Below are 23775 nucleotides of genomic sequence, written 5' to 3' on the forward strand. Positions count from 1 at the left end.
GAAAGGAGTAACAAAAGCGTATGCAGTGGGCTATCCACTTTGAGATTGTCTGTTTGGAAATGGGCTTCCCTTGAGCTCCTGCAGCATAGGACACAGAGTTGCTCTGATTTTCTGAAAGGCTTTGTTCTGTCCAAATAATAACGCAGCTGTCTGTGAATGCCCAAGGAATGTAGCAGTCTTGCCCCTTTGTTTTGAGGATTAGGGTAGAAGGTAGGTAAGTGGATCACCTGATTCAAGGCTACCCTGGATACTACCTTTGGCATAAAGGACGGATTGGTTCGTAAGGTAACTCTGTCCTGATGGAAAATGATGAAAGGCTGCATAGCCATGAGTGCTTGTAGTTCCGAAACCCTGCGAGCTGAAGTGATTGCCAGGAAGAAGGCTGTTTTCCAAGACAAGTATTGCAGTTCTGTTGAAGCAGCTGGCTCAAAAGGAGGCAAGGTCAGTTTTTCTAGTATGAAATTGAGGTCCCAAGCAGGTACTGGTTGTTTCCTTGGGGGTTTTATATTCTTAGCCCCTCTGAGGAACTGTCTTAAGAGGGGGTGAGAGAATAAAGGAGGATCAGTGTTGTATTCTGCAGAAATGGCTGAGGCATGGATTTTGATGGAGGAGAATGAAAGTCCATTGCTTAGCATCTCAGCTAGGTACTGCAATATTTGGGGTAAATTCAGTATTCCAGAATTCTGACCCTTTTTCTCATTCCAGGCTCAAAACCATTTCCATTTTGCAGAGTAGGCTTTTCTTGTAGAAGGTCTTCTGGCCTCCAAAATGACATCCTGCACCTCCTTGGAGAGTAGGGCCTGTTTTGAATTTAAGGAATCTTCCATGCGGCAGTTTTCAGCTGACTGTGTAGAGTTTTGAAGTTGTGCTGAGTCAGTAGAAGTGGCATTAGAGGCAGGATCCATGGTGGGGAATGCGTCAGGCTTTTCAGGAGTGGGTACCAGTGTTGTCTTGGCCAGTCTGGAGCAATGAGAATCATCTTTGGTCTGTCTGCTCTGGTTTTTAATAGAACTTTGGGCAGCAGAGGGAGAGGTGGAAAGGCATAAACTGTCATTGTTGCCCAACTGAAGGAGAGTGCGTCCACCTTCCAGGCCTGTGGATGAAAGGTCCTTGAACAGAATTTTGCCAATTGGTGATTTCTGTGGGAGGCAAAGAGATCTATGTCTGGCCTTCCCCATGCTTGAGTTATCCTTGTGAAAACTTGTGGATGCAACTTCCATTCGTGTGGATCTGTCATATTTCTGCTTAGGTTGTCTGCCAGTGTGTTTTCCCTGCCTGGCCGGTACTGTGCTTGAAGCTCGATTTGTAATTCCAGAGCCATGTTCCAAAGAGACATGGCTTGCCTGCATAGGGGGTATGAATGGGTACCTCCCTGTTTGTTTATGTACCACATTATTGTGGTGTTGTCCGTCCTTATCAATAGCTGGCCTAGATGCAGTAGGTCTTTGAAAGCTATAATAGCATTTATTACTGCTAGCATTTCCTTCTGATTGATGTGTAGGTGCTTTTCTTTTTGGGACCATTTGCCCTGAATGCACCGATCTGTCATATGCACCCCCCAAGCGTAGTCCGAGGCATCTGTTGTGATGATTTGATTTGCTTGAGGCTTGCAGAATGGGAGACCTGTGTTTCTTTGGCATGCTTGAGCCCACCACAGAAATTCCTTTTGAAGACATGGAATTAGTGGTATTATTGTTTCCAAACTGTGGCTGTGTTGAGACCATAGGTTTTTTAGGTACCATTGAAGTTTCCTCATATGCAGCTTTGCACATGGGATTAGTAGGATGCAAGATGCCATGAATCCCAGAGCCTGCTGGATTTTCCTTGCAGTCAGCCTGGTGAAAGTTGCCAGTTTTCTGAAGTATTGAGTTAGTTGCCCTTGTTTCTCTGGGTGTTTGTATCCAAGCTGGCACCCAGGAAAATTACTGTTTGAGAGGGTATTAGCTTTGATTTCTTTTTGTGGACTGTGTATCCCAGAGAACTCAACAACATTATTACAAACGCCAGATGTTTCATAAGTATGTGCTTGCTGTCCGCTTGGATCAGGCAGTCGTCCAGATATGGGTATATTTGTATCCCTTGAAGTCTGCAATAGGCGATTACTGATGCCAGGCATTTCGTGAACACTCTGGGCGCAGTAGATAAGCCAAAGGGCAATGCAAAGAATTGACAATGGGTTGAACCTGCAAGAAATCTGAGGTATCTTCTGCAATCTTGTCTGATTGGGACATGCAGGTAAGCCACCTTGAGGTCCAATGTTACCAGCCAAGACTCCTTGCCCAGCATGGGAAGAAGCTGCTGTAATGTGAGCATCTTGAATTTTGGCACGAGTAAAAAAGTGTTTAGGATGGATAGGTCTCCAATCTTTTCCCTTCCTTGGTACCAGGAATAGTCTGGAATAAAAACCTTGACCCTGTTCTTGTACAGGTACCTCTTGAATAGCTTTCATGTCCATGAGATCTGAAATTTGTTTCTGTGCCTCTGCCCTTTGATTGTGTGGCAGGTTTGGCATTCCTCTCATTTTTGGAAGGGTGTGAAAGTGAAATCTGTAGCCTCTGTCTATAATGTCCAGGATCCATTTGTCTTTTGTGACAATATGCCAATTTTTCGAAAATAATGCCAGTTTTCCGCCTAAAGGTGCTGCCATTTGAGCCTTGCTTGGCATGCAAAGGGGAAAGTCATTGGTTCTGCTTTCTGAATGGCTGTGAACTATCCTCACCACCTCTTTGTGTGGGTGCTTGCCATTGTCTGCCTCTAAATGATCCTTGAGATTGCCCTCTGCCCCTTGGGCGCCTGTATCTACCTCTTTGGGGTCTGTCCGTGGCTGGAAAGGACCAATTTATGGAAGGCCAATTTCTACTGAAACGTGGGGGTTGTACCTGTAGGAAATATTTTACTGTTTACATTGATTTTGCCTTCTCCTCCATTTTCTTTAATACCTCCTCAGCTTTAACACCAAACAATACATCTTTTTGCAGAGGGGCATCTAGTAATTTAGCTTTGACATGATCTGGTAAGGTTTGCTCTTTGAGCCAGGCATGCCTACGTATGACTGATCCTGTAACAGCAGCTCTACATGAGGCCTCTAAAGCATCAAAACCACACTGCAAGGTATGTTTACCCACTTGTTCTGCACTATGCATCAAATCCTGCAACTCCTTCAAGTCTGGTTGTGACATTTTATTTCTCAACTGTGATAACAGAAATTGTTGGTACTTTAACATATGGAAGTGACAGTTTAATGCCCTCATGGTTAAGGTGGCCGAGGTGTAAACCTTTTTCCCCCACCTCTCTAAAGCTCTGGAATCTCTCTCTGAAGGTAATGGATTTTTAGCAGTGGAGGCCTTAATTCCCTTGGGACCCTGTGATATAGTTTCTGGGTCAGCCGCATGGCTTTTGTATAGGAATTGATGTGAGTCAGGAACCCGGTAATACCTGTCAGGCTTGACTGGAGCTGGAGGTAAAGAATCTGGGTTAAGGCAGGCCTCCGAATACACGTCATCTAGAATGTCTAAGACAGGAGGTATAGCCAGAGGCCTGTGCTGAGGAAGCAAGAGGAAATCTCTAAGCCTTTTCTTGGAGTCTGAGTACTCTTGGTCTTCCCAGTGGAAGTGTTCCCTCAAGGTATGTAAGGTTTCCCCAAAAGAGTAATCCTCAGGGGGAGAGACAGAGGGAATGGACTCCTCTGCATCAGAATCTTCAAAAGGGGAGTAAGAATGTTCCTGGTCTTCAGAATGTTCTGAAATAATGGAAGCCTGGTCCAAGGAGGGGGATTCTTCCTCCCCTCTGGGTCTTTTGTCCGGGCGGGGTTGAGAACCCCTAATAAGAGTAATCAAATCCTCAGCCATTTTGAGCATCTGCTTTTTAGGCATGGGGCCTTGAGAAGGGCCCTGTGGAGCTTGTTTTTAGTATGCATGGCTGATTTAGACTTAGTGAAAGCCTTGATGGAAAAAGAAGAGGAAGGCCTGTAGACACCTTGAGAGGTGGCAGGTCTATCTAAACTCTGAGTTTCACCGCCAATAGCGGCTTCGGTATCTGTAGTCGGGGTGTGGGCCGAAGAGCCTGCGACCTCAGGCACAGAAGACACCGCCAATGAAGTGTCGTCGGTAGTCAGGGGCTGCGTAGGTGCCTCACTGAGAACCGGACCACCTGTAGTCGGTTTTGGCGTGGTGTCAGTAGAAGTCGCGGACCTCGTATGTCAGTCCTTATCTTTGCGTCTTTTACTTAAAACTGGAGTCGGAGTATCCTATGACAATGTAATTAAATTTTTTGCCAAAATAGTGTTGGGCGAACTCCGCCCGACGCTTAATAGTGCGTTTGTTGAATGTAGCACAAAAACGACAGGCCGAGACGTCGTGGTCTGGGCCTAGGCAAGGAATGCAGAGGGAATGAAAATCCTTATGCGGTATTTGCTTCCCACAAGAAATGCAATTATTAACTTTGTCTGACATCGGTCTGAGGCAAGAAAAGTTTCCCCAACGGGGTACTTAGCTTTCAAGAAGACTTCAGTTGAAAAATATTCGTAATCTCAGGAGCTGGCCGACCGGCACTTGCGAACTGCTTCTGCTTCGGGCACCGCGCGGCAAGAAAGACTGAAGAAAATGGCGTCAGCTGGATCTTTTATACCCCTGTCGCACTGACGTCAGGGAGGAAGCGACGACAACCGACGCCGGACCTAGACTTTGGAATTCGGCCGACCGAGGATCCGCCTGACGGCAGGAAAACCAATCTGTTATGACTGCAGCTGTATGCACGATGAACATTTGCCAACTAATGGAAGTCAGAGGAGCTCTATCAAATAAATCCCTTTTATCCTGATGATGTCCAGATCTGTGCCACTTAGCACTGGTTCAGTACTGAATACTAGATTTGCTACCTTCAGGTCAGCATGCCTAAGCTTCAGATTCCAATTCTTACTGTACTGACTATTCAAATCTTGCTCCTGTGTTGTTGGTAAACTAATATACTGTCTTATTCATGTACAGCATGCCAACAGAAAAAAAGTTCACAATTGCACAATGAAAGACATATACTGAAAAATAAATATTACACCACAATGTACTACAGCATTCCTCAACACAGGTGAAACCCCCACACTACACATATAAGGCACAAAATCTTACACAAGCCCTAATACTAACCCCAGCTCTAACCCTAACCCAAATCTCAACCCTACACTTAACCAAAAGCCAAACTGTAATCTAATCCAAATCCAAGCTCTAACCTGAAGTCATTTATCTATACAATTACTTCACCAAAAACATCTGTCCGCATGACATCTAATTCAAATTAACAACAGATCAAATGGCATATGATTCAAGGGGAACACTTGCACAAATCAACTATGACTTAAAACATTCAATTAAACAGCCTCCAGACAGTACATATGCTTAGTAATTCACTGAACTACCCCATGCTTACACATTATTTATTTATTTTACACTTGACTACCAGGAAAGTTCGAATGGGTAGGAGCCCATTTTCAGCAAAGGCCTGGGATGAAAAGCTCCAAACTACTACGTGTTACAAAACAGAACACTAATTTTACAATCTTTAAAAATAATACAAAAACAGCTACATTTTAAATAATTATACTAAATTAGACATAATATGAAAACACTGGTTAAGAATAGATGCAAGTTATATGACAATTATTTAATATTTAGATACATTTTAGCCACTTGTAGAGAAATTAAAGATAAGTTAGTACAATACAAATAGGAATTGCAATATGAAGTAAGCGAAAAGCAGGCTTATGGTATATTTGGATAGAAAGCCAGTGGATAAAAAAACGATACAAGTAAGGAAGTGAGTGAAAAAGGGAGAGTAAGGAGGTGTAAGGTATGAATTCACATTTAGAGAAATATTTTATCCTGGTGTTGAGCAAGAACAGATCCTTTGGCTAGAATGTCTTTCAGAATGGTTTTTGAAGCATGGAAGAGAGGGTATTGAGCTGATGGATACAAGTAGGGAGTCCCAGGACTTAGCAGCATGATACGAGTACAGACAATGCCCAGCAGTTCTGATAGCTTTGTGGGCAGCCAGGAGTTTTTGGTCACTGGATCATAATGACTGACTAGGAACACAGTTGTGAGGAATGTTATTTAGTACTGGGCAAGCAGATGGATGCTGGATAATTCTATAGGTGGTAAGAAGCAGTGCACATGTTAGTTGAAGAGGTAGCTCTAAATAGTTTACAATCTAAATCTAGAAGTGCCTTCAGTCAAATACTAAAGACAAACCCACCTCCTTAGAAAACAAAAATGGAAAAAACTAAGGGTAATGCTGCTCAACGCCAGAAGTCTAAATCTCAAGATGCAGGCACTCGATGCACTCCTCAGCATGGAGAACATAGACGTCTGTGCAGTAACTGAAACCTGGTTCAAGGCTCCTGAGAGCACCCCAGCGCTACCAGGCTACACCTCGTATCATGCTTTTCGGCCCCAAAACCCGGGCCGAACCAGAAAGGGAGGGGGAGTGTCCATATTCATCAAGGACACCCACACCTCCAGGTTAGTAGCAACACATGAAGCATCAGAGACCATACAGGTGCAACTAACCATAGGCAAAACTGCTATACAACTGGTAGCATGTTACACACCACATTCCCAATCTCAGGAACCCCACTCAGCCTTCCTGAAGACATTGGAGGATATGAATGTATCACAAAATACCATCATACTGGGAGACCAACTACCCAAACATAGATTGGGTACATTATTCTAGCCCTAATACCCTAGCCCAAAGGTTCCTGGAATTCATAAATTCAAATGCACTGGAACAACTAGTCACCTCTCCCACTAGGGGAGATAATATACTAGACCTGATCATCACAAACATGGGGACAAAATGCTCCACACCGGAGGTATACCCCTCACTAGTGAGATCTGACCACAAACTAATCACCCTGGATATACATATCCCACCTCCACCCCCAGCACAAAAGACCACAGTGAAAAACTTCTCAAAAGCAGACTTCACTCTTCTTAAGACTGAGATGGTATCCTTTAAGCCCACTGAGCCAGTGGATACCACATCCCAAATTGCAGAATCCTTCACAAATGCTTTCTATGGACATCTCCAAGAATGCATGGATCATGCAATCCCAAATAAATCCAAGTCCCTCTCCACCAAAGGCAAGCGTCCTGTCTGGTGGACCTCAGCCATTAACAAATTGTATAACAAAAGGAAGCTACTGCACGTCAGAGCAAAATCCCATAAAAGGAAGACATCTCTGATCAACATTAGCAGAAAACTACGTTCTCTCATAAAAACATCCAAGGCCAACTTTGAGAGAAAAATCGCTAAGGACACTAAAGATAACCACAAAGCCTTCTTCAGCTACGTTAGAAACCTGGGCACAAACCCTCAGATATGCTCAGAGTTAGTTCACAACAAAAAATACACTGAACCCACAGATATTGCCAACATTCTGGCTGACGGGTTCAGTGCAAATTTCTCCCCTCCCTCACCCCCAAAAGAAGAAATACTTATCCCAGCTGAATGTAATCTCCCTGTCATCTCAGATGTCCAAGTGAGAACCGCCCTCAACAAAGCTAAAAACACAGCATCAATGGGACCTGACGGTATCCCGGGTTGCGTGCTACGTAAACTCCAAGAGGAACTACACCCGCACATAAAAATGCTATTTAACCTTAGCCTTACTACAGGATATGTACCTGAACACTGGCGTAAAGCAACAGTGGTCCCACTCCACAAAGGGGGTACCTGTACAGACCCTGGGAACTACCGCCCCATAAGCTTAACCAGCCTGGTCTGCAAAGCTATGGAAAGAATCATTATGGAACTCATAAACAGAGACATAGGGGACCTACAGACACTTGACCCCACCCAGTTCGGCTTTGTAAAGGGCAGATCCTGCCTTTTGAACCTGGTTGACTTTTTCGAAACAGTCACTAGAGCCATTGATGAGGGCAAAGCAGTCCATACAGCCTACCTGGACTTGGTAAGGCCTTCGACACAATACCCCACTCAGGCATCATAGATAAGCTCAACAGCTTAAACGTAAACCCTTATGTCACTAGATGGGTTGCAAACTGGCTAAAGGACAGAACCCATAAAGTTAAAATCGCTGGAGCAGTGTCAGACTCAAAGCCAGTCACAAGTGGTGTCCCACAGGGATCTGTCCTGGGACCCCTCTTGTTCGGCATTTATTTCTCAGATGTTAAAGCAAACATGGGAGGGTTGTGGCTGACAAAGTTCGCAGATGACTGCAAACTAGGTGCCATAGTCGATACACCAGCGGACACATACATCCTACAAAAGGCCTCACAGAAACGGACAACTGGTGCCGGAGTCACGGCCTTAAACTAAATGCCAAAAAATGTATAGTCATCCCCTTTGGGAAAAACAAGGTACCCACAAATTATCACATAGACAGCAACCCAATGAGTACGGAAAAAGTAATCAGAGACCTAGGGACCCAAGTCGACAGCGACCTCTCATTTGACACCCACGTTGCCAAAGTGGTTAGAAAAACATTCTACCTTGCACACCTCATCATGAAGGGATTCACATCCAGATCCAGGGATGTCATTGTACCCCTATACTCCTCCCTCATCAGACCCATGATTGAGTACAATGCCCCATTTGGTATGTACCTCACCTGGCATTTGCAACAGCTGGAGAGACCACAAAAGTACCTCACCAAGAGGATCAAGGGTCTCCAACATATGTCTTATTCTGCCAGACTAAAGAAACTTCAGCTCTATTCAGTAGCATACAGCCTGCTCAGAGGTGATCTCTGCCTGACGTACAAGGCTATGTCCAATCAGGATCTGATGGACATGCTCCACCTCAAAAAATCCAAATCCATCAGGACCACGAGAGCTAAAGACTTAAACCTCGGCACAAGTATGAACAGGACATGCTGGAGGGATAGATTCATAACCCAGAGGCTTTTCATGCTTTGGAACAAGATCCCAGTTCATATTAGGCAGAGCCCCTCACTGACTCTCTTCAAGAGAAATCTTGATGAGTGGACGGGAGATTGTAAGTTTACCCCAGGGGTCACATCTGTGTCACTGCTAGACAGGGGCACAGTAAACTAATTCTATTATATAAGGGGACCATCATTGTGTCACTACTAGACAGAGGCACAGTATTCTAAATTTATTCTGTACATTTTTGTACCATTTCATGGGGTGGCAAAAGCCACATCACTATGGCTAGGCTTACAAATGCCCCAGGGCAGATAGCCTAGTACTAAACTATGAAACAATTTCAAAAGGGCTAAATATCGAACAGGAACATAACAAATTGACATTGAATGGCACATGAAATCCAACGGCCTATCTCCATAACAGCAAATGTCGAACCATTGATATTAACATGGTTTGACAAGGGGGTGAAAAGATGTTTTTATTTTTGACATTCCAGTTTGGCGTCATGAATATTCAGAAGGCACTTCTAGTTCTTGACCGTAGACTGTTCTAAACAATTTAGGCTTCTTAGTGCTATACAGTACTGGGTTCTGAAAGGGGTATTTGCTGCAAATTTAGCAACTTTGTTATAGCATTGTTCAAGTTTTGATTTTTTTTGATGCCTGAAGGTTATTAAGGATGGGAGCACTATAAAGAAGTGTGAGGTGGAAATATGTAGTGGCAAGTGTAGTTTTAGTTGTGCTGGTGAGAAAGTTTTTAGCTCTATAAACATCCCAAGTTTGTGATGAGGTTTTCTTATGCAATTTTGTATAAGCAGGTTAAATTTAAGATTATCATCCACTGTCATCCCTAATAATTAGCTATGAGAAGTGACTTTAATGGCTGTATTATCAAGAGAGAGGACTATAAATTTTGTTTTTTTTTTCATGAGACATGGATTTTTTTTTTTTAATTTTTATTTTTTTTTACAGTTGAGCAAGAATTGTAAGTTACAAAGCCATGCTTCCGTGGTTGTTAAAGTTTCCTGAGTAATTTCTGAAGATTTGCCAAGTTGTCAGATGTGCAAATGACCGTGGAATCATCTGTGTACTCTATTAGGGATGCCTGTTGTATGAATGTGTGCAGGGTGTTGGTGAGAATGTTAAAGAGAAGGGGACAAATGATAGAGCTTTGTGGTACATCAGGGATGACAGGGAGGTATGGTGAGAGGGTGGAATGTCATTTTACTCACTGAAACCTACTAGACAGGTAAGCTTCTGAACCACAGATGGGTGGGGCTGAGAGAGACCCAATGAGGACATCTGAAGTAGAAGTTTGCTGTGACAAACTGATTCGGAGGCTTTAGACAAGTCTGGAAATAAGGAGGAGGCTAGTTTGCCGTTGTCTCAAGCTTTATTGACAGTATCTATATATGTTAAAAGTGCAGTGTTAGTACTATGGGAAGGATGGAAGCCATGATGTGCAGAGGACAGGAGTTACTTCTGTAGGAGATAGTATAGCAATTGCTTCTGAACACATTTTTCACGTATTTTGGAGAGGGGGATAAGACTGATACAAGTCTAAAGTTAGTAATGCCTGTTGAATTTCCTCCTTTGTGCATTGCGATAATGTGTGACTTTTTCCAGTGATAGAGAATGTGGGACTCCTGGACTGATCTATTTATAAGGATTGAGACAGGATAGGCAATACTATTGGCTACTATTTCAAGGTACTCACTTGGAAGGTTATCACCTGATGTACAACATTGTTTGAGTTTGCTTAAAAGTAATTCTATACAGGATGTGGGCACAGGTTTAAATGTGAAAGTGGATGTGGTGATACATGGCTGCAGGGCATGGTTAGAATTAGATGTTGGGGAATATTTGGTTACTGATGCTATACTATCGATAAAATAAGAGTTGAAGTGTGTTGCAATTTTGAGTGATGAGTTATTAGGAGAGGGTTTAGGGTTGGATTTTGGGCCAGGATGCTAGATTTCTTTAATGGCTGTCCAGGATTTTTTAGGGTTGTGTTTACTCTTATTCTGAATGTTATTACAGTATAGTTTTTATGTTCATTTATTTGATTTTTAGTATGACTACAATGCATTCTGAAGTTTTCAAGATATATTACTGCCATTCTTTCTATCCTGCATGAGCATTCTACTCTTTTTGGACAGCTAAACTGTATTACTTGTTTTTAGTCTGTTCCTTCTAGGAGGTGCAAGGATATTTAGGATATTCAGGAAAGTTGTACCAAATTAATTTACAGCATCATCTAAGAGGAAGTTCCAATTAATACATGATAGGGTAGTAATGAATATTTCTGGGTTAAACTTGGAAAGTATGTGTGTTGTTTTACAAACATGCTATTTAAGTGGATGTGTGAGATGTCCAGTTGTCTGGACTGGGAGATGATTACTGAAACAGTCAAACACTGTACCTGTAGTGTAGTGTAGTGTAGTGTTTTTGCTAAGGTCTGCTTCTAGGATCCAATCTAATAGAGAATTTGATGTTTTGCTATAATGTGTGGGCTATTAATTAGTTGTGTGAAATCAAATAAGTTCACACTAGCCTTAGGGGGAGTTAGAGTTTATGTCCAACCAATGGACATTCATATCTCTTAGTAGCATTTTTTCTTGTGGATTTGTTATGGATATCCAATGTAGGATATCTTCCAGTATAGCTGCATTGGCAGCAGGAGGGAAGTAAAGAACAGAAATACGTTTGTTTATAACTGTTTATTTTTCAGGAAAGTTTTTAAGAAGCTCTGCTGAACTGAATTTTGGCATTGGCTTGCTGTAAGGGGGAAATATGGTAGCTGTTGGGAAATATTAAACAATACCACCACCTTTTCTCTTTATACAGTAATTACAGATGATATTACAGCCAAGAGGTGTAATTTCAGAGTTGTTTAAGCCAAGTTTCAGTTACCAGTTAGTTAAGATGGTTAGGGATGGTTATGGTTTTCACCATCTTAAAGGGACAGAGACTTTTTTACTGATTACGTTTCAGTTACAGCAAGACTATTAGGCTTATATTGGGTAATCCAGGCTAAGTTCAGCAACTTTATTTCTTATGCTTCTAATATTTATGGCAGCAAAAGTTAGATTACTGGGTTCGGAAGCTGACCATTGTAGGGATAAAGAGTAATGTGTGGAAGAGAATTGTCTTGATGTTGTGATAGGTGACGCCAGGTTTAGAGTGAATGTCTCATCCTAGAAGAATTTTAGTATACTGAGAAATTACTGATAGCTATTATGTTTCCACTTAATTTTGTTTTGGTTTGAGTTGAAATGGAGTTAATCAGTCACTATTTGGAGTAAAGGTAAGTGGTGAAGGTAAGGCAATTAAATAGGCTTGGTGCAATATGTGGAAATTGTATGGAGGAAATATGAATAGGTGGTTTAGACAGAGTTGAAGATATGTAGAGAGCTTCTATAGAGTCATAGTAGGATGAGAGATGGCCCAGTAGCAGGAGAAGAATAGAGGAAAATCTAAGGAGTAGCATGATTAAGTAAATGTATTCATATAATATTTTTGGCAGGAACTGGGGAAGTAGGGATCAACAAGGAAAAAGAAGTTGCAGGGCAGTAGGATATTTTAGTGGTGGAGTCTGAAAGATGACAGAGTGTAGGTAGGAAAGTAGCTGCTTCTAAGATGGTAGAGAGTTAGGATGTCCTAGTATCTTCTCTGAATGTAAGGAATACAGGGGTTTAAAAGTTTAGAGTATGAGAATGTAGTTAGGAAGAATTGGGGTTTGTTTGAGAAAAGTAGAGGATACAATGGAGAATATATAGGTGCTTCTAGGGAGGGGTGTGTCTATGAATGAATACAGTGAGAAACAGTACAGAAGGGAGAAAGGTAATTGGGAATTGTGCTAAAAGATTAAATTACAAATAAGGATGGATGGTTGGATTGTTCTTGCAATGAAACTGATTGAAAAAACAGTACTCATTTGTATGGTATTAATGCAGAGTACCAAACAGCTACACACTGCTAAAGATTACTGTGCTACAAACCTGGTTTGGTGTTACAACAGGTGCCAGATGAGCCTGGAAGGTACTTCTTCGATCCGTCATTGGCTCTCCGTGATAAATTGGAGGAAGTTCTTCATCTGTTGTGCACAAATACAGATTTCACTGTTTTAAGAAGAGTTAAAATGCTCCACAGTGCTTATCTACTGGCTAAGTATATAAAGCCAGTTCTGTAAGTTAACAACATTTAGGTTTCATATCTTAATGAAAATTATATTGCTTATGTGTTCAGCAGTTGAAAACAGTGACAGTCATGCCTCTCTTGTACAAAACAGCAGAAAAACTGCTCTTCAGATTGTTAATTACTTGGGATCTATCCAGAGAAAATATGATGTTCTCCCAAAATGAATATTAGTGGGATTATCTTAAGAGTTATTTATGAAAAGTTAAATCACTGTGGTATTTTAGCCTCCCAGACAGTTTACAGTGCTCGGCAAGAAACACACACACAGTATACAACTCCCACTGTAATCAACAATATCAGTATGCTTTTGTGTCCAGGTAAGTATCACACTTGGTCTTAAAAATACTAGAAGAGCAAAAATGCTTAACTTGTTGAGGTAGACAATTCTAATGGGTATGAAACTTAAACAAATGAGATTCAATATTTGACCATCAATAGCTGAAGCCAATATTAACAAAAGGTTTCATAGATTTAATTAAAAATCAGACAGTAACTACTGCTAAATAAAACAGATCTGCTAGAAAGTTGAGTAAATTGGAACTATATGGCATATAAAAAAATCATTGAGGTTAACAGCAGATGAAGCAAGGGCGAGATGCCTTTATCTCCCCCTCCACCAAGCTGGTTGAATGCTCTGTCAGCTGTGCCCCAAGGTTGGCAGCTCCATTTTAAGAAGAAAGTTAGTAATTCAAGTAGGGGTAATGGTGAAGGACAGGTACCGACTGCCTGCAGAAGGTTATTGTGGTCAAAGAGGACAAAAATGTATTAATACAACTAAATACCTTACACAGTAATATAGCTTATCATCAATATTTTGAAACAATGAAAGAAAAGATAGAAGAAAGCGCTGGCTCTGAATTTGAGGTATGCAATATGACATAGGGAAAATAAGATGGCAGAAATATGTTTAGAAATACTTACATTCATAAGAAAACTGCATTAAGGGCAGCAGAGTGAAAATGAGGAAAGGGGACAGGAATGTAAACTGTACCTGTATGGTCTATAACATGATGCAAGAGGAACACATCAGTACAACTGCACTCAGCACAAACAATACAATAGGACTAAAAGACCATGCATGGGTCTCTTTTCTGTGAAAAGTACCTCTAAATTACAGGTCTGATGTACTAGCAAACTGGCACCAAGGCAAGTGTTGTAGGATTAAAAGGATGTCACAGTGACAGTACAGCTACACTCACTATGATTACCTAAAGTGATTCACAACCATGCATTCACAAAACCAAGGTGGTCCTGATGTAAGCAGTGCAGGACTGAGGGATACATAAACTTTTCTTCTGATTTAAAATAATTCCAGAGAAAAAATATGGTGTCATGCTATGTATGATGGCTAATGCAGTAAAAAGAATGTGTTACGTGCGATCAAACATAAACAATACTAACAAATATTCTAAAGGTTTCTACTACTACAGTTTTGAGCTCTCAAACTGTCATACAAACTAAGAATGCTTCAGCAGCTTTTTCTGTGTACGATGACACAGTGCTAATTATTGCAGTTAATTATTTATAAAAGAGTTAAATCACTATGGTGTTTTAGCCTCCCAGACAGTTTGAAGTGCTATGCAAGAAACACACATACACAGAGCATTCAGTTCCCACTGTAACCAACAATCTCAGAAAGCATGGATGTACAGGTTAAATATCAAACTTGATCATAAAAATTCTAGATCATCAAAAATGCTTAACTTGCTGAGGTAGGCAATTCTAAAGCGTAGGAAATTCAGGCAAATGAGATTCAGTCACTGACTATCAACAGCTGAAGCTCATATTAAGCAGATATTAGAAAAAAAGAAGCCATCTTGGCAAAATAGCACAGGTGTCAGGGTTCGCATCAGTCATCTAAACACAAAAAAAAAAAAATTAAGAGCTTGATTGCCAGTTTGGAAGTTGAGAGGATTTTCAAGATTTCATTTTTATACACTTTTTTCATCCCTGTTGTCTGCCAAATATAAGGCCTCCTATAACCCAAATGACTTATGCAATCCTCTTCGGGTGACAGTCAGTCAAAGGATGCCATCATCTAAACAGCCTCAAAGTTTTCTGCTCAGCCTCCATTTCACTACCTCTGTTACAGCCTCAGCTTTATGGCCCATAATACTGGTGACCTGATGCCCGCACATTTCTGCGCATGACCAGATCTTAGATGTGGCCTACAGTGCTGCTTAGTGAAGCATCTGTGCTTACAGCTCCTAATACTGCCTGCTGTGTCTCTGAGACTGTGCTGGGGTCAGTAGAGCAGTGGACCAGAATTTCACCGATTCTCCTACTCCTTCTGGGTCTGGCTTTGTGTACTTTTGTTATCAATTAAACTAACCTTTTAATGTGTGGCCAGGGTTTTCCAACACTCCCTAGCCAGGAACTACAACATCCAGGTTGACAGTCAATCAGTCTGGGTCATACCCAGGTTTTAGCCCTCTGTGCTACAGAGCTGGCTAAAGCCTTTATCATTTCCAGACTGGTCTAAATAGGCAGAGGAGAAAGACTGATCTAGAGAGAAGACCCTGAACCCAGACGTGCTATCATTTGGAGGGGAGAATGAAACAACAGAGCCGGACAAATGCAACAGACAAGTTAGCATGCAAGAGACTGCCATACACTACTGTGTTAGCAAGCAGGATCTAAGATCTGGTATGCCTTTTACAAGGCCTGGACATGTCTCAAAAAGGAAAGGGCACAGGAAGAAAATAATAAGAATGCCCTTTCAGTTCAAACAAAGTGAGGGTCACAAATTAAATGTCCTCTGGGAGAGTAAATATAATGCAAGGAAAATAGTGCTGTCTGCATACGTAAACAGGGCTCTCCCTGGATGACACTGCACGGAGAAGACAGGCTTCAGAGTTACATGACCCACTCTGAAGTCCAAGATATCTGGTTTAGGTTAGCTTCCTATATAAGCAAGGCAGTTATAAAAGCCCAATATATGGACAACTGACAGATCAAGGATGTGACTCAAAGTCAAATGTCATTGCAGCAATGCCTTTTTCTAAAACAGGAAAGATTTGGTGCCTTTGTATTTGCTGAGCTGTTAAATTATCACACAATTATGCATGATTATACAGGACAGCATAACATAACTTTGTTCACCAGTGGGAGTGGGGATCACTGAGCGGCCTGTTTGTCCCTAGAGGAGTGGTTCCAGCCAGAAACCTGTAGTCTATTGGCCATTTTGGGTCAATTCCTAGCTCTTTTCAGCCCCCTGTAATAAAGCCCGCTTTAAGCGCTTTTAAGCTTGTATTCAACTCAGCACAGCTCCTCGTGGTGTCCTGCAGAGTTCTACAAGCAGCAGAGAGCAAAAGAGTAACTTTTTCCTGATTTAAGTATTATTTTCTGGCTTTTTGATTATTTACTGCTTAGCGACTGCATTTTCGCCTGTTTATACAGCTCTGCATTCTATTTAAACTGTTTTTGTGTTGATTAACGGTTTTGCACTTTTAAAAAAGTTATTTGTTGCTTAATTTTACCTGTAGACTAACACACTCAAGTGTGCTAGCCGTTTAAAAGCATTTATAGCATTTACTGTCTGTTTTTCCTGTTTTCTGTAAAAAAAAATCTTGTTTTCCCACCTTACTGAACTAGAATAGTCCAGTCTTCAGAGTTTGCTGATCTCTGGGCTTTGGCTTGGTTACTGTGCTATTCCATATCCTTATTTGGATAAAGGGAAGCTTCTTCGTTCACCAGTGGGAGTGGGGAGCACTGAGCAGCCTATTTGTCCCTAGAGCAGTGGTTCCAGCCCGAAACTTGTAGTCTATTGGCCATTTTGGGTCAATTCCTAGGTCTTTTCAACCCCCTGCTATAAAGCCCGCTTTAGCACGCTTTGGCGTGATTTAGCGTGGAGTTGCCCATAGAGCACCATCGAGCAGCGCCGGTTAAACTATTTCTGGCTCCGTAAAGTCTGCTCTTCAATTTTTCCCTTAGAACTTCTCTACTTGCAATCTAAACAGTCTATTCTCTATCTCAATAGCTCAACACTTGCTCCTAAAGCATTTTTATATAGGTAAAGTACTTGTATACTAAACAAAGTACTACATTAGCCTAGAATCCCCTTGAGTACCCATTTCCCTATAGGTCCCTTCTGACTCAGTTACACAGCAAACTTTTTCACTTTTTCTAGCATGTCGAAGGGTCAGTTGCTAGCGTCCTCTCCTGTTCAGCTGGTGAATCTGGGCATCTTGAGGCAATGTTACAATTGCCTCATGTACACAGACAACCCACTCCTTCTCCCACAAAACACAAATACATGTGAGAGATGCAACTATATAGCCAAACTGGAGGCTGAGCTCTCTCAACTCAGGACTGGCAAGACCAGACAGGAGGAGAAGGAAACCACGTACACCACAAACCCAGTTTCACATAGAACTATCACAACTGCAAAACAAACACATAAACACACAAAGACATACTCGGAGGCACTGATCAAAAATCTACCAAAACTACAGAGGCCTCCAAAGCAGACACCCAAGCAACTGCCACCTCAAGACATAAGACATGCAACACATAGTTCTCAAAGTCAGTGTGCTAAACAGTCACAGCCCTTAAGGCCAAACACAATGCCAGACACACTTGTTATAGGTGACTCCATAGTCAGACACACTGGCGTCCCACTCACCAGACTGAACAAGGAAAAGATCACAGTTAGCTGCCTGTCAGGCGCTAGAATCCGCCACATAACACAAGCACTCAGGTCACTCCACAGCAAGTACAAGTATGACTCAGTCATTGTCCGTGCCGGTGTGAGCGACCTGAGGCGATACCTCCCTGGACTACATGAAAAGAGACATAGAGGAGCTCTCAGATTATGTAGCCCAGGCGGTATGACCCTGACCCTGAGCAGTATCCTACCCTCACCAAGAATGATGCCACAATACAGAGACAAAATGATCAGCTTTAATAATTGGCTTAATTACTGGTGTCATTCTAAGGGGATCAATGTCTGTCTGCCTGGGATGACATGCTTGACAAGCCACGCTGCCGCAAGGGATGGCTTGCACCTGTCACCCTGGGCTTCCGGATATTGGCAAAGGCTCTTGCCACCCCATAGTGCCTTTTTAGGCAAGGCTCAAATGATAAACCTACCGCCCTAGAAAACAAAATGGAGAAAAACTAAGGGTAATACTGCTCAATGCCAGAAGTCTAAACCTCAAGATGCACACCCTCGAAGCCCTCCTCAGTATGGAGAACATCGATGTTTGTGCTGTGACTGAAACCTGGTTCAAGGCTCCTGAGAGCACCCCAGCACTATCAGGTTATACCTCATATCATGCGTTCCGCCCCAAAATCCAGACCGAACTACAAAGGAGGGGGAGTATCCATATTCATAAAGGATACCCACACCTCCAGGTTAGTGGCAACGCTCGAAGCATCGGAGACCATCCAGGTGCAATTAACCATAGGTAAAACTGCCCTACAGTTTGTAACATGCTACAGACCACCTTCTCAAACTCAGGAAACCCACACAGCCTTCCTGAAGACACTGGAGAGTATAAATGTCTCTCCAAACACCATCATATTGGGTGACTTCAACTACCCAAACATAGACTGGGAACATTACTCAAGCCCCAACACCCTAGCCCAAAGGTTCCTTGAGTTCATAAACTCAAATGCTATGGAACAACTAGTCACCATTCCCACAAGAGGAGAAAATATACTAGACCTGATCATCACAAACATGGGGACAAAATGCTCCACACGAAGTATATCCCTCATTGGTGAGATCAGACCATAAATTAATCTCACTGGAGATCCACATCCCGCCCCCACCCCCAGCAAAAAAGACCACAGTGAAGAACTTCTCAAAAGCAAACTTCACACTTCTTAAGACTGGAGTGGTATCCTTCAAGGCCCCCGAGCCAGTGGAAACCACAACCCACGCTGCTGAAACCCTTACAAATGCCTTCTACGAGCACCTCCAGGAATGTATGGATCAAGCAATCCCTAATAAAATCAAGACCTTTTCCACCAAAGGTAGGCGCCCGGTCTGGTGGACTCCAGCCATAAACAAACTCTACAACAAGAGGAGAAAGCTACTACATGACAGAGCAAAATCCTAAATGGGAAGGCATCTCTGATCAATACTAGCAAAAAACTACGATCACTCATAAAATCATCCAAGGCCAACTTTGAGAGAAAAATCGCTAATGACACAAAAGCCAATCATAAAGCCTTCTTTAGCTATGTTAGAAACCTGGGTGGAAACTCCCAGATATGCTCAGGATTAGTCCAAAATGATAAAAAAATCACTGAACCCACAGACATTGCCAACATACTGGCAGACAGGTTCAGTGCAAATTTCTCCCCTCCCTCCCCCCCAAAAGGAGAAATATCTATCCCACCAGAGTCTAGCCTCCCAAACATCTCAGATGCCCAGGTGAGAGCTGCTCTCTCTAAAGCAAAAAACACAGCATCAATGGGACCGGACGGTGTCCCCGGCTGTGTGCTACACGAACTCAATGAGGAACTAAACCCACACATAAGGCTGCTGTTTAATCTTAGCCTTACTACAGGATCGTGCCCAAAGAATGGCGACGGCAACTGTGGTCCCACTCCACAAAGGCGGTGCTTCTACGGACCCTGGAAATTACCGCCCCATAAGCTTGACGAGCCTTGTCTGCAAAGCTATGGAGAGGATCATAACGGAACTCATAAATAAAGACATTGGGGACCTACAGACACTGGATCCTACCCAATTTGGCTTTGTCAAGGGCAGATCCTGCCTCTTGAACTTGGTCGACTTTTGAAACAGTCACTAAGGCCATTGATGAGGGTAAGGCAGTTCACACAGCCTACCTTGACCTAGCAAAAGCATTCGACACAATACCCCACTCGGGCATCATAGAAAAGCTCACCAGCTTAGATGTAAACCCATATGTCACAAGATGGGTTGCAAACTGTCTCAAGGACAGAACACACAGGGTTAGAGTTGCTGGTGCCATGTCAGACTCTAAGCCAGTCACGAGCGGTGTCCCACAGGGCTCAGTCCTGGGCCCTCTCTTGTTAGGCATTTATTTTTCTGAAGTGCAGGCAAACATAGGGGGATTGTGGCTGACAAAATTTGCAGATGACTGCAAACTGGGCACCATAATTGACACTCCATCAGACACAGACATCCTCCAGAAAGGTCTCATAGAAATGGATAACTGGTGCCAGAGCGATGGCCTTAAGCTAAATGCCAAAAAATGTATAGTCATACCCTTTGGGAAAAACAAGGTAACCCCTAATTACCACATAGGTGGTAATCCATTAAACACGGAAGAAGTTATCAGGGACCTGGGGACCCAAGTTGACAGTAACCTCTCTTTTGACACTCACATTGCCAAAGTGGTTAGGAAGACCTTCTACATTGCCCACCTGATCATGAAGGGATTCACATCCAGATCAGGAGAGGTCATTGTACCCTGTACTCTTCACTTATCAGACCAATGATTGAGTACAACGCCCCATTCGGAATGTACCTTACCCGACACCTGCAGCAGTTGGAAAGACCCCAAAAGTTCCTCACCAAAAGGATAAAGGGGCTCAAACATATGTCATACGATGCCCGACTGAAGAAACTCCAGCTCTATTCAGTCGCATACCGTCTGCTCAGAGGTGATCTGTGCCTGACATACAAGGCCATGTCCAACCCGGAATTAATGGACATGCTCCACCTCAAAAATCCAAATCCACCACAGCCACGAGCAAGAGACTTAAACCTCAACACGGATATAAATAGGACGTGCTGGAGGGACAGATTCATCACCCAGAGACTCCCTACACTATGGAACAGAATCCCAGTCCATGTGAGGCAGAGCCCCTCACTGACTCTGTTCAAGAGAAATCTTGACGAGTGGATGGGAGATCGTAGGTTTACCCCGGGAATCATCTCTGTATCACTGCTGGACAGAGGCACAGCAAACTAATGGGTATAGTATTCTCATCCTAAGGGGTGGTGAAAGCCACACACACTCTGGCTAGGCTTATAAATGCCCTAGGGCAGATAGCCTAGTATGAACCTATGAACCTATAATGACATTCTGAATGCCTGGATGGCAAGCAATCCAGCAATCATAACCTAATGAAAGGCCTTATCTTAAAGAATGGACAAGCTCAAACTTGACAGCTACCCATATAGAAGGTCCAGCTCATAAACAACACAAGCCCAACACTTGAGACATCAAACTGATAGAAAAAAAGGGAACACTGAAAAAGTTGGTCTGAAGCGTCCAGTAGTGAAGTCCAACACCAACAGCAAAACCTGACAGCAATTGGGAGAACAGTATAAAAAAAACGTTATGCATAAAACACTAAAATAATCCATTAGTTACAAGACGCAGAAAAAGAGTTAAAGGTTCAGAGTAATTCTGGATCTTTGGATAATTGCAATATCTGGGATAAGATGGCTACTATGAAATCTCTTAAAAAGACGAAAAGGGACTGGACTGCTAAGAGTTTTTAGTAAGCATAAGAAACTGGCCAAAATGCAATATTTGTCTCAATTTATTGGTATCACAAAGTACTACAGAAAAGGCAAGGTACAAAAAGCTCAGAATGCCAAAGGGTAATTGGCTCCATATTATAAATATGGAAATAAAGGTATGCTATACTCGTTAGAGCAAGACATGCTGTGATGACAACCCTTGTTGGCAATGGAGACAGGCAGACAAAAGTAGCTGGATTCTCAAAATTAAAAAGGAATCATACACTTTGAGTCTTGGTAACTCTTTTCTGCAGAATTTTCTGTGCTAAGAGATGTTCATCATGCCTGTGAAAGAGCATGTATCCAAAGACCTGAAGAAAGAACAAAGGATATAAAGTACAGTTATCTACCTGGTGAGGATAAATACAACCCATTGGGCAGGACCATATATAATCCAAACAACAAAGAGCAAACAGAAGTAAACTTTCATTATCCTCATCACCCAACACTAGATGATATCACTACATCCATTACAGAAAGGCCGTCTGTTTCACCTGTTTCTGAATGGAGGCACCTTCCAAAGGGTGAGAGTTTTCTTCAGGGGTTTCATAAGTATCTAGCTTTAACAACATCTAGGAACCAAAATCTAGGGAAATATTTTTAAATGCAGAAGTAACTCTGAGAAGCAGTGTCTATTTTTTTTAAATTATACATTACTTTTCCCACATACGTGTCCCAACAAGCTCCCATGGGTTGGGTACTTTAATTCTTAAGAAAACCTTAGCTTGAACTCAAGAGGAGTAGGAAGTGGTGTACAAGTCTTCCACAGAGGTAAGAGCACAAGCCTCACAATTCCATTAGTTTCTTGAGTGGACTGGCAAAAACTTAATTTCTCCCTAAAGGAAATATCCACTAGGCTTTTTAATGAAACTGTGATATGCATACAACAATGACAACACAAGCAGAGTCTAAAGGCTTGCAGGATAAACTGTAACATCCACAACAAAGAAAAGGCACCCTGGTATGCTATGTCAAGAGTTTTTGATTGCTTTCTGCTCTGAATTATCAGCCATAAACTAATACTTTTAATAAAACCTGGCAAATTAGATAAGCTTCACATTAATATGCAGTGCCAAGTGGTCAGAAACTGTTGAGATGACAACAGTAAAGGCTCTGATACCCAGCCAACCAGTTGTGGGAGGACATTTCTAGCCTTGAAGAGAAAACTTCTCAGAAGTAATTGTATTTGCATGAAATCTGCTCTGAATGTTGTCTTCCAGGTGAACAAATGTATGCAGGACCCTTACAGTCTACATACATTATGAGAAGTCTTCATATCCAAGTGCTAGCAAACTGGATCTCTGAAAATATGTGCTAGACAAGGTAAACATTAGGACATCCAAGAAAAGTGATCTGTCTACAATGCTAACAGTATTTGCCCAAAGCAGGCCAGTCAATGCTTTAGCAAGTGAAAACAGGCTTCCAGAAAGTCTCAGGAATGAAATGGAAAGTGGATGACTATAAAAAAGTCAGACTATTATAGAACAAATTAAGCATTAACTACTTTTTTTAGGATACAATGATACTTAAAAATGCCACTACCATAGATGCTTCGGAAGTATAATTTGGAGTAGACAGCAAGAAGAGAAGGGCAATGTGGATTGTGCAATCAGACACTAAAGTAGATAGAATCACTTGTTATGAAATTAGAAAACTAACCTAAAAAAATAATCTGTGACACACTATGAACAACTAATACTACAAAACAAAGAAAGGTGGTGTGCATTAAAAAAATAAGATAAGCTAAGAACAATAAAGAGAAACGAAGGAAGTTTGCTACTTTAAAGAGCTCCAGATGTCTCTGCATAACATATTCAGCTGTTTTACTATACTAAATGTTAGTGCATTGTGAGACTGCATAAAATTCACATACAACATATAGAATACATGCAGTGTGGAAGGGCAGGTAGCAAAACAGGGATGAAAGAGATGTGTCTAGTTACAGTTTAAAAACGTTGAACCTGCTCAGAGTTACATAAGATTAGTTGGTCATCCATAAGAAATGTTAAGTGTAGTACACATAGCAAATGGAATGCAGTGCAAGGACTAGAATAATATATTACAGATACATTTCAGAGGTCTGACTATGTATCTGTAAGTCTGTAGGAATGTGAGACAGAAGCACTTAAGCATTTAGGAGTTTGTTAGGTAAAGAAGTATGGAGAAATGGAGGTGAGTGAGTGAAGTGAAATGTTAGGTTTAG

General features: G+C 42.0%; 1 protein-coding gene across 1 annotated transcript in view; it reads right to left on the reverse strand.

Moving 5' to 3' along the window:
- IMPACT (impact RWD domain protein) overlaps positions 1–23775 on the reverse strand; it is a 1366254-nt gene that overhangs the window by 490611 nt on the left and 851868 nt on the right. The window contains exon 8 of the mRNA XM_044065351.1: positions 12904–12998. Within this exon, the coding sequence (XP_043921286.1) occupies positions 12904–12998 (95 nt within the window). The remainder of the gene's footprint in view (positions 1–12903; positions 12999–23775) is intronic.

This window comes from Protopterus annectens, chromosome 3.part0 (genome assembly GCF_019279795.1).
Source record: "Protopterus annectens isolate FY-2018-M chromosome 3.part0, PAN1.0, whole genome shotgun sequence".
NCBI lineage: Eukaryota > Metazoa > Chordata > Ceratodontiformes > Protopteridae > Protopterus > Protopterus annectens.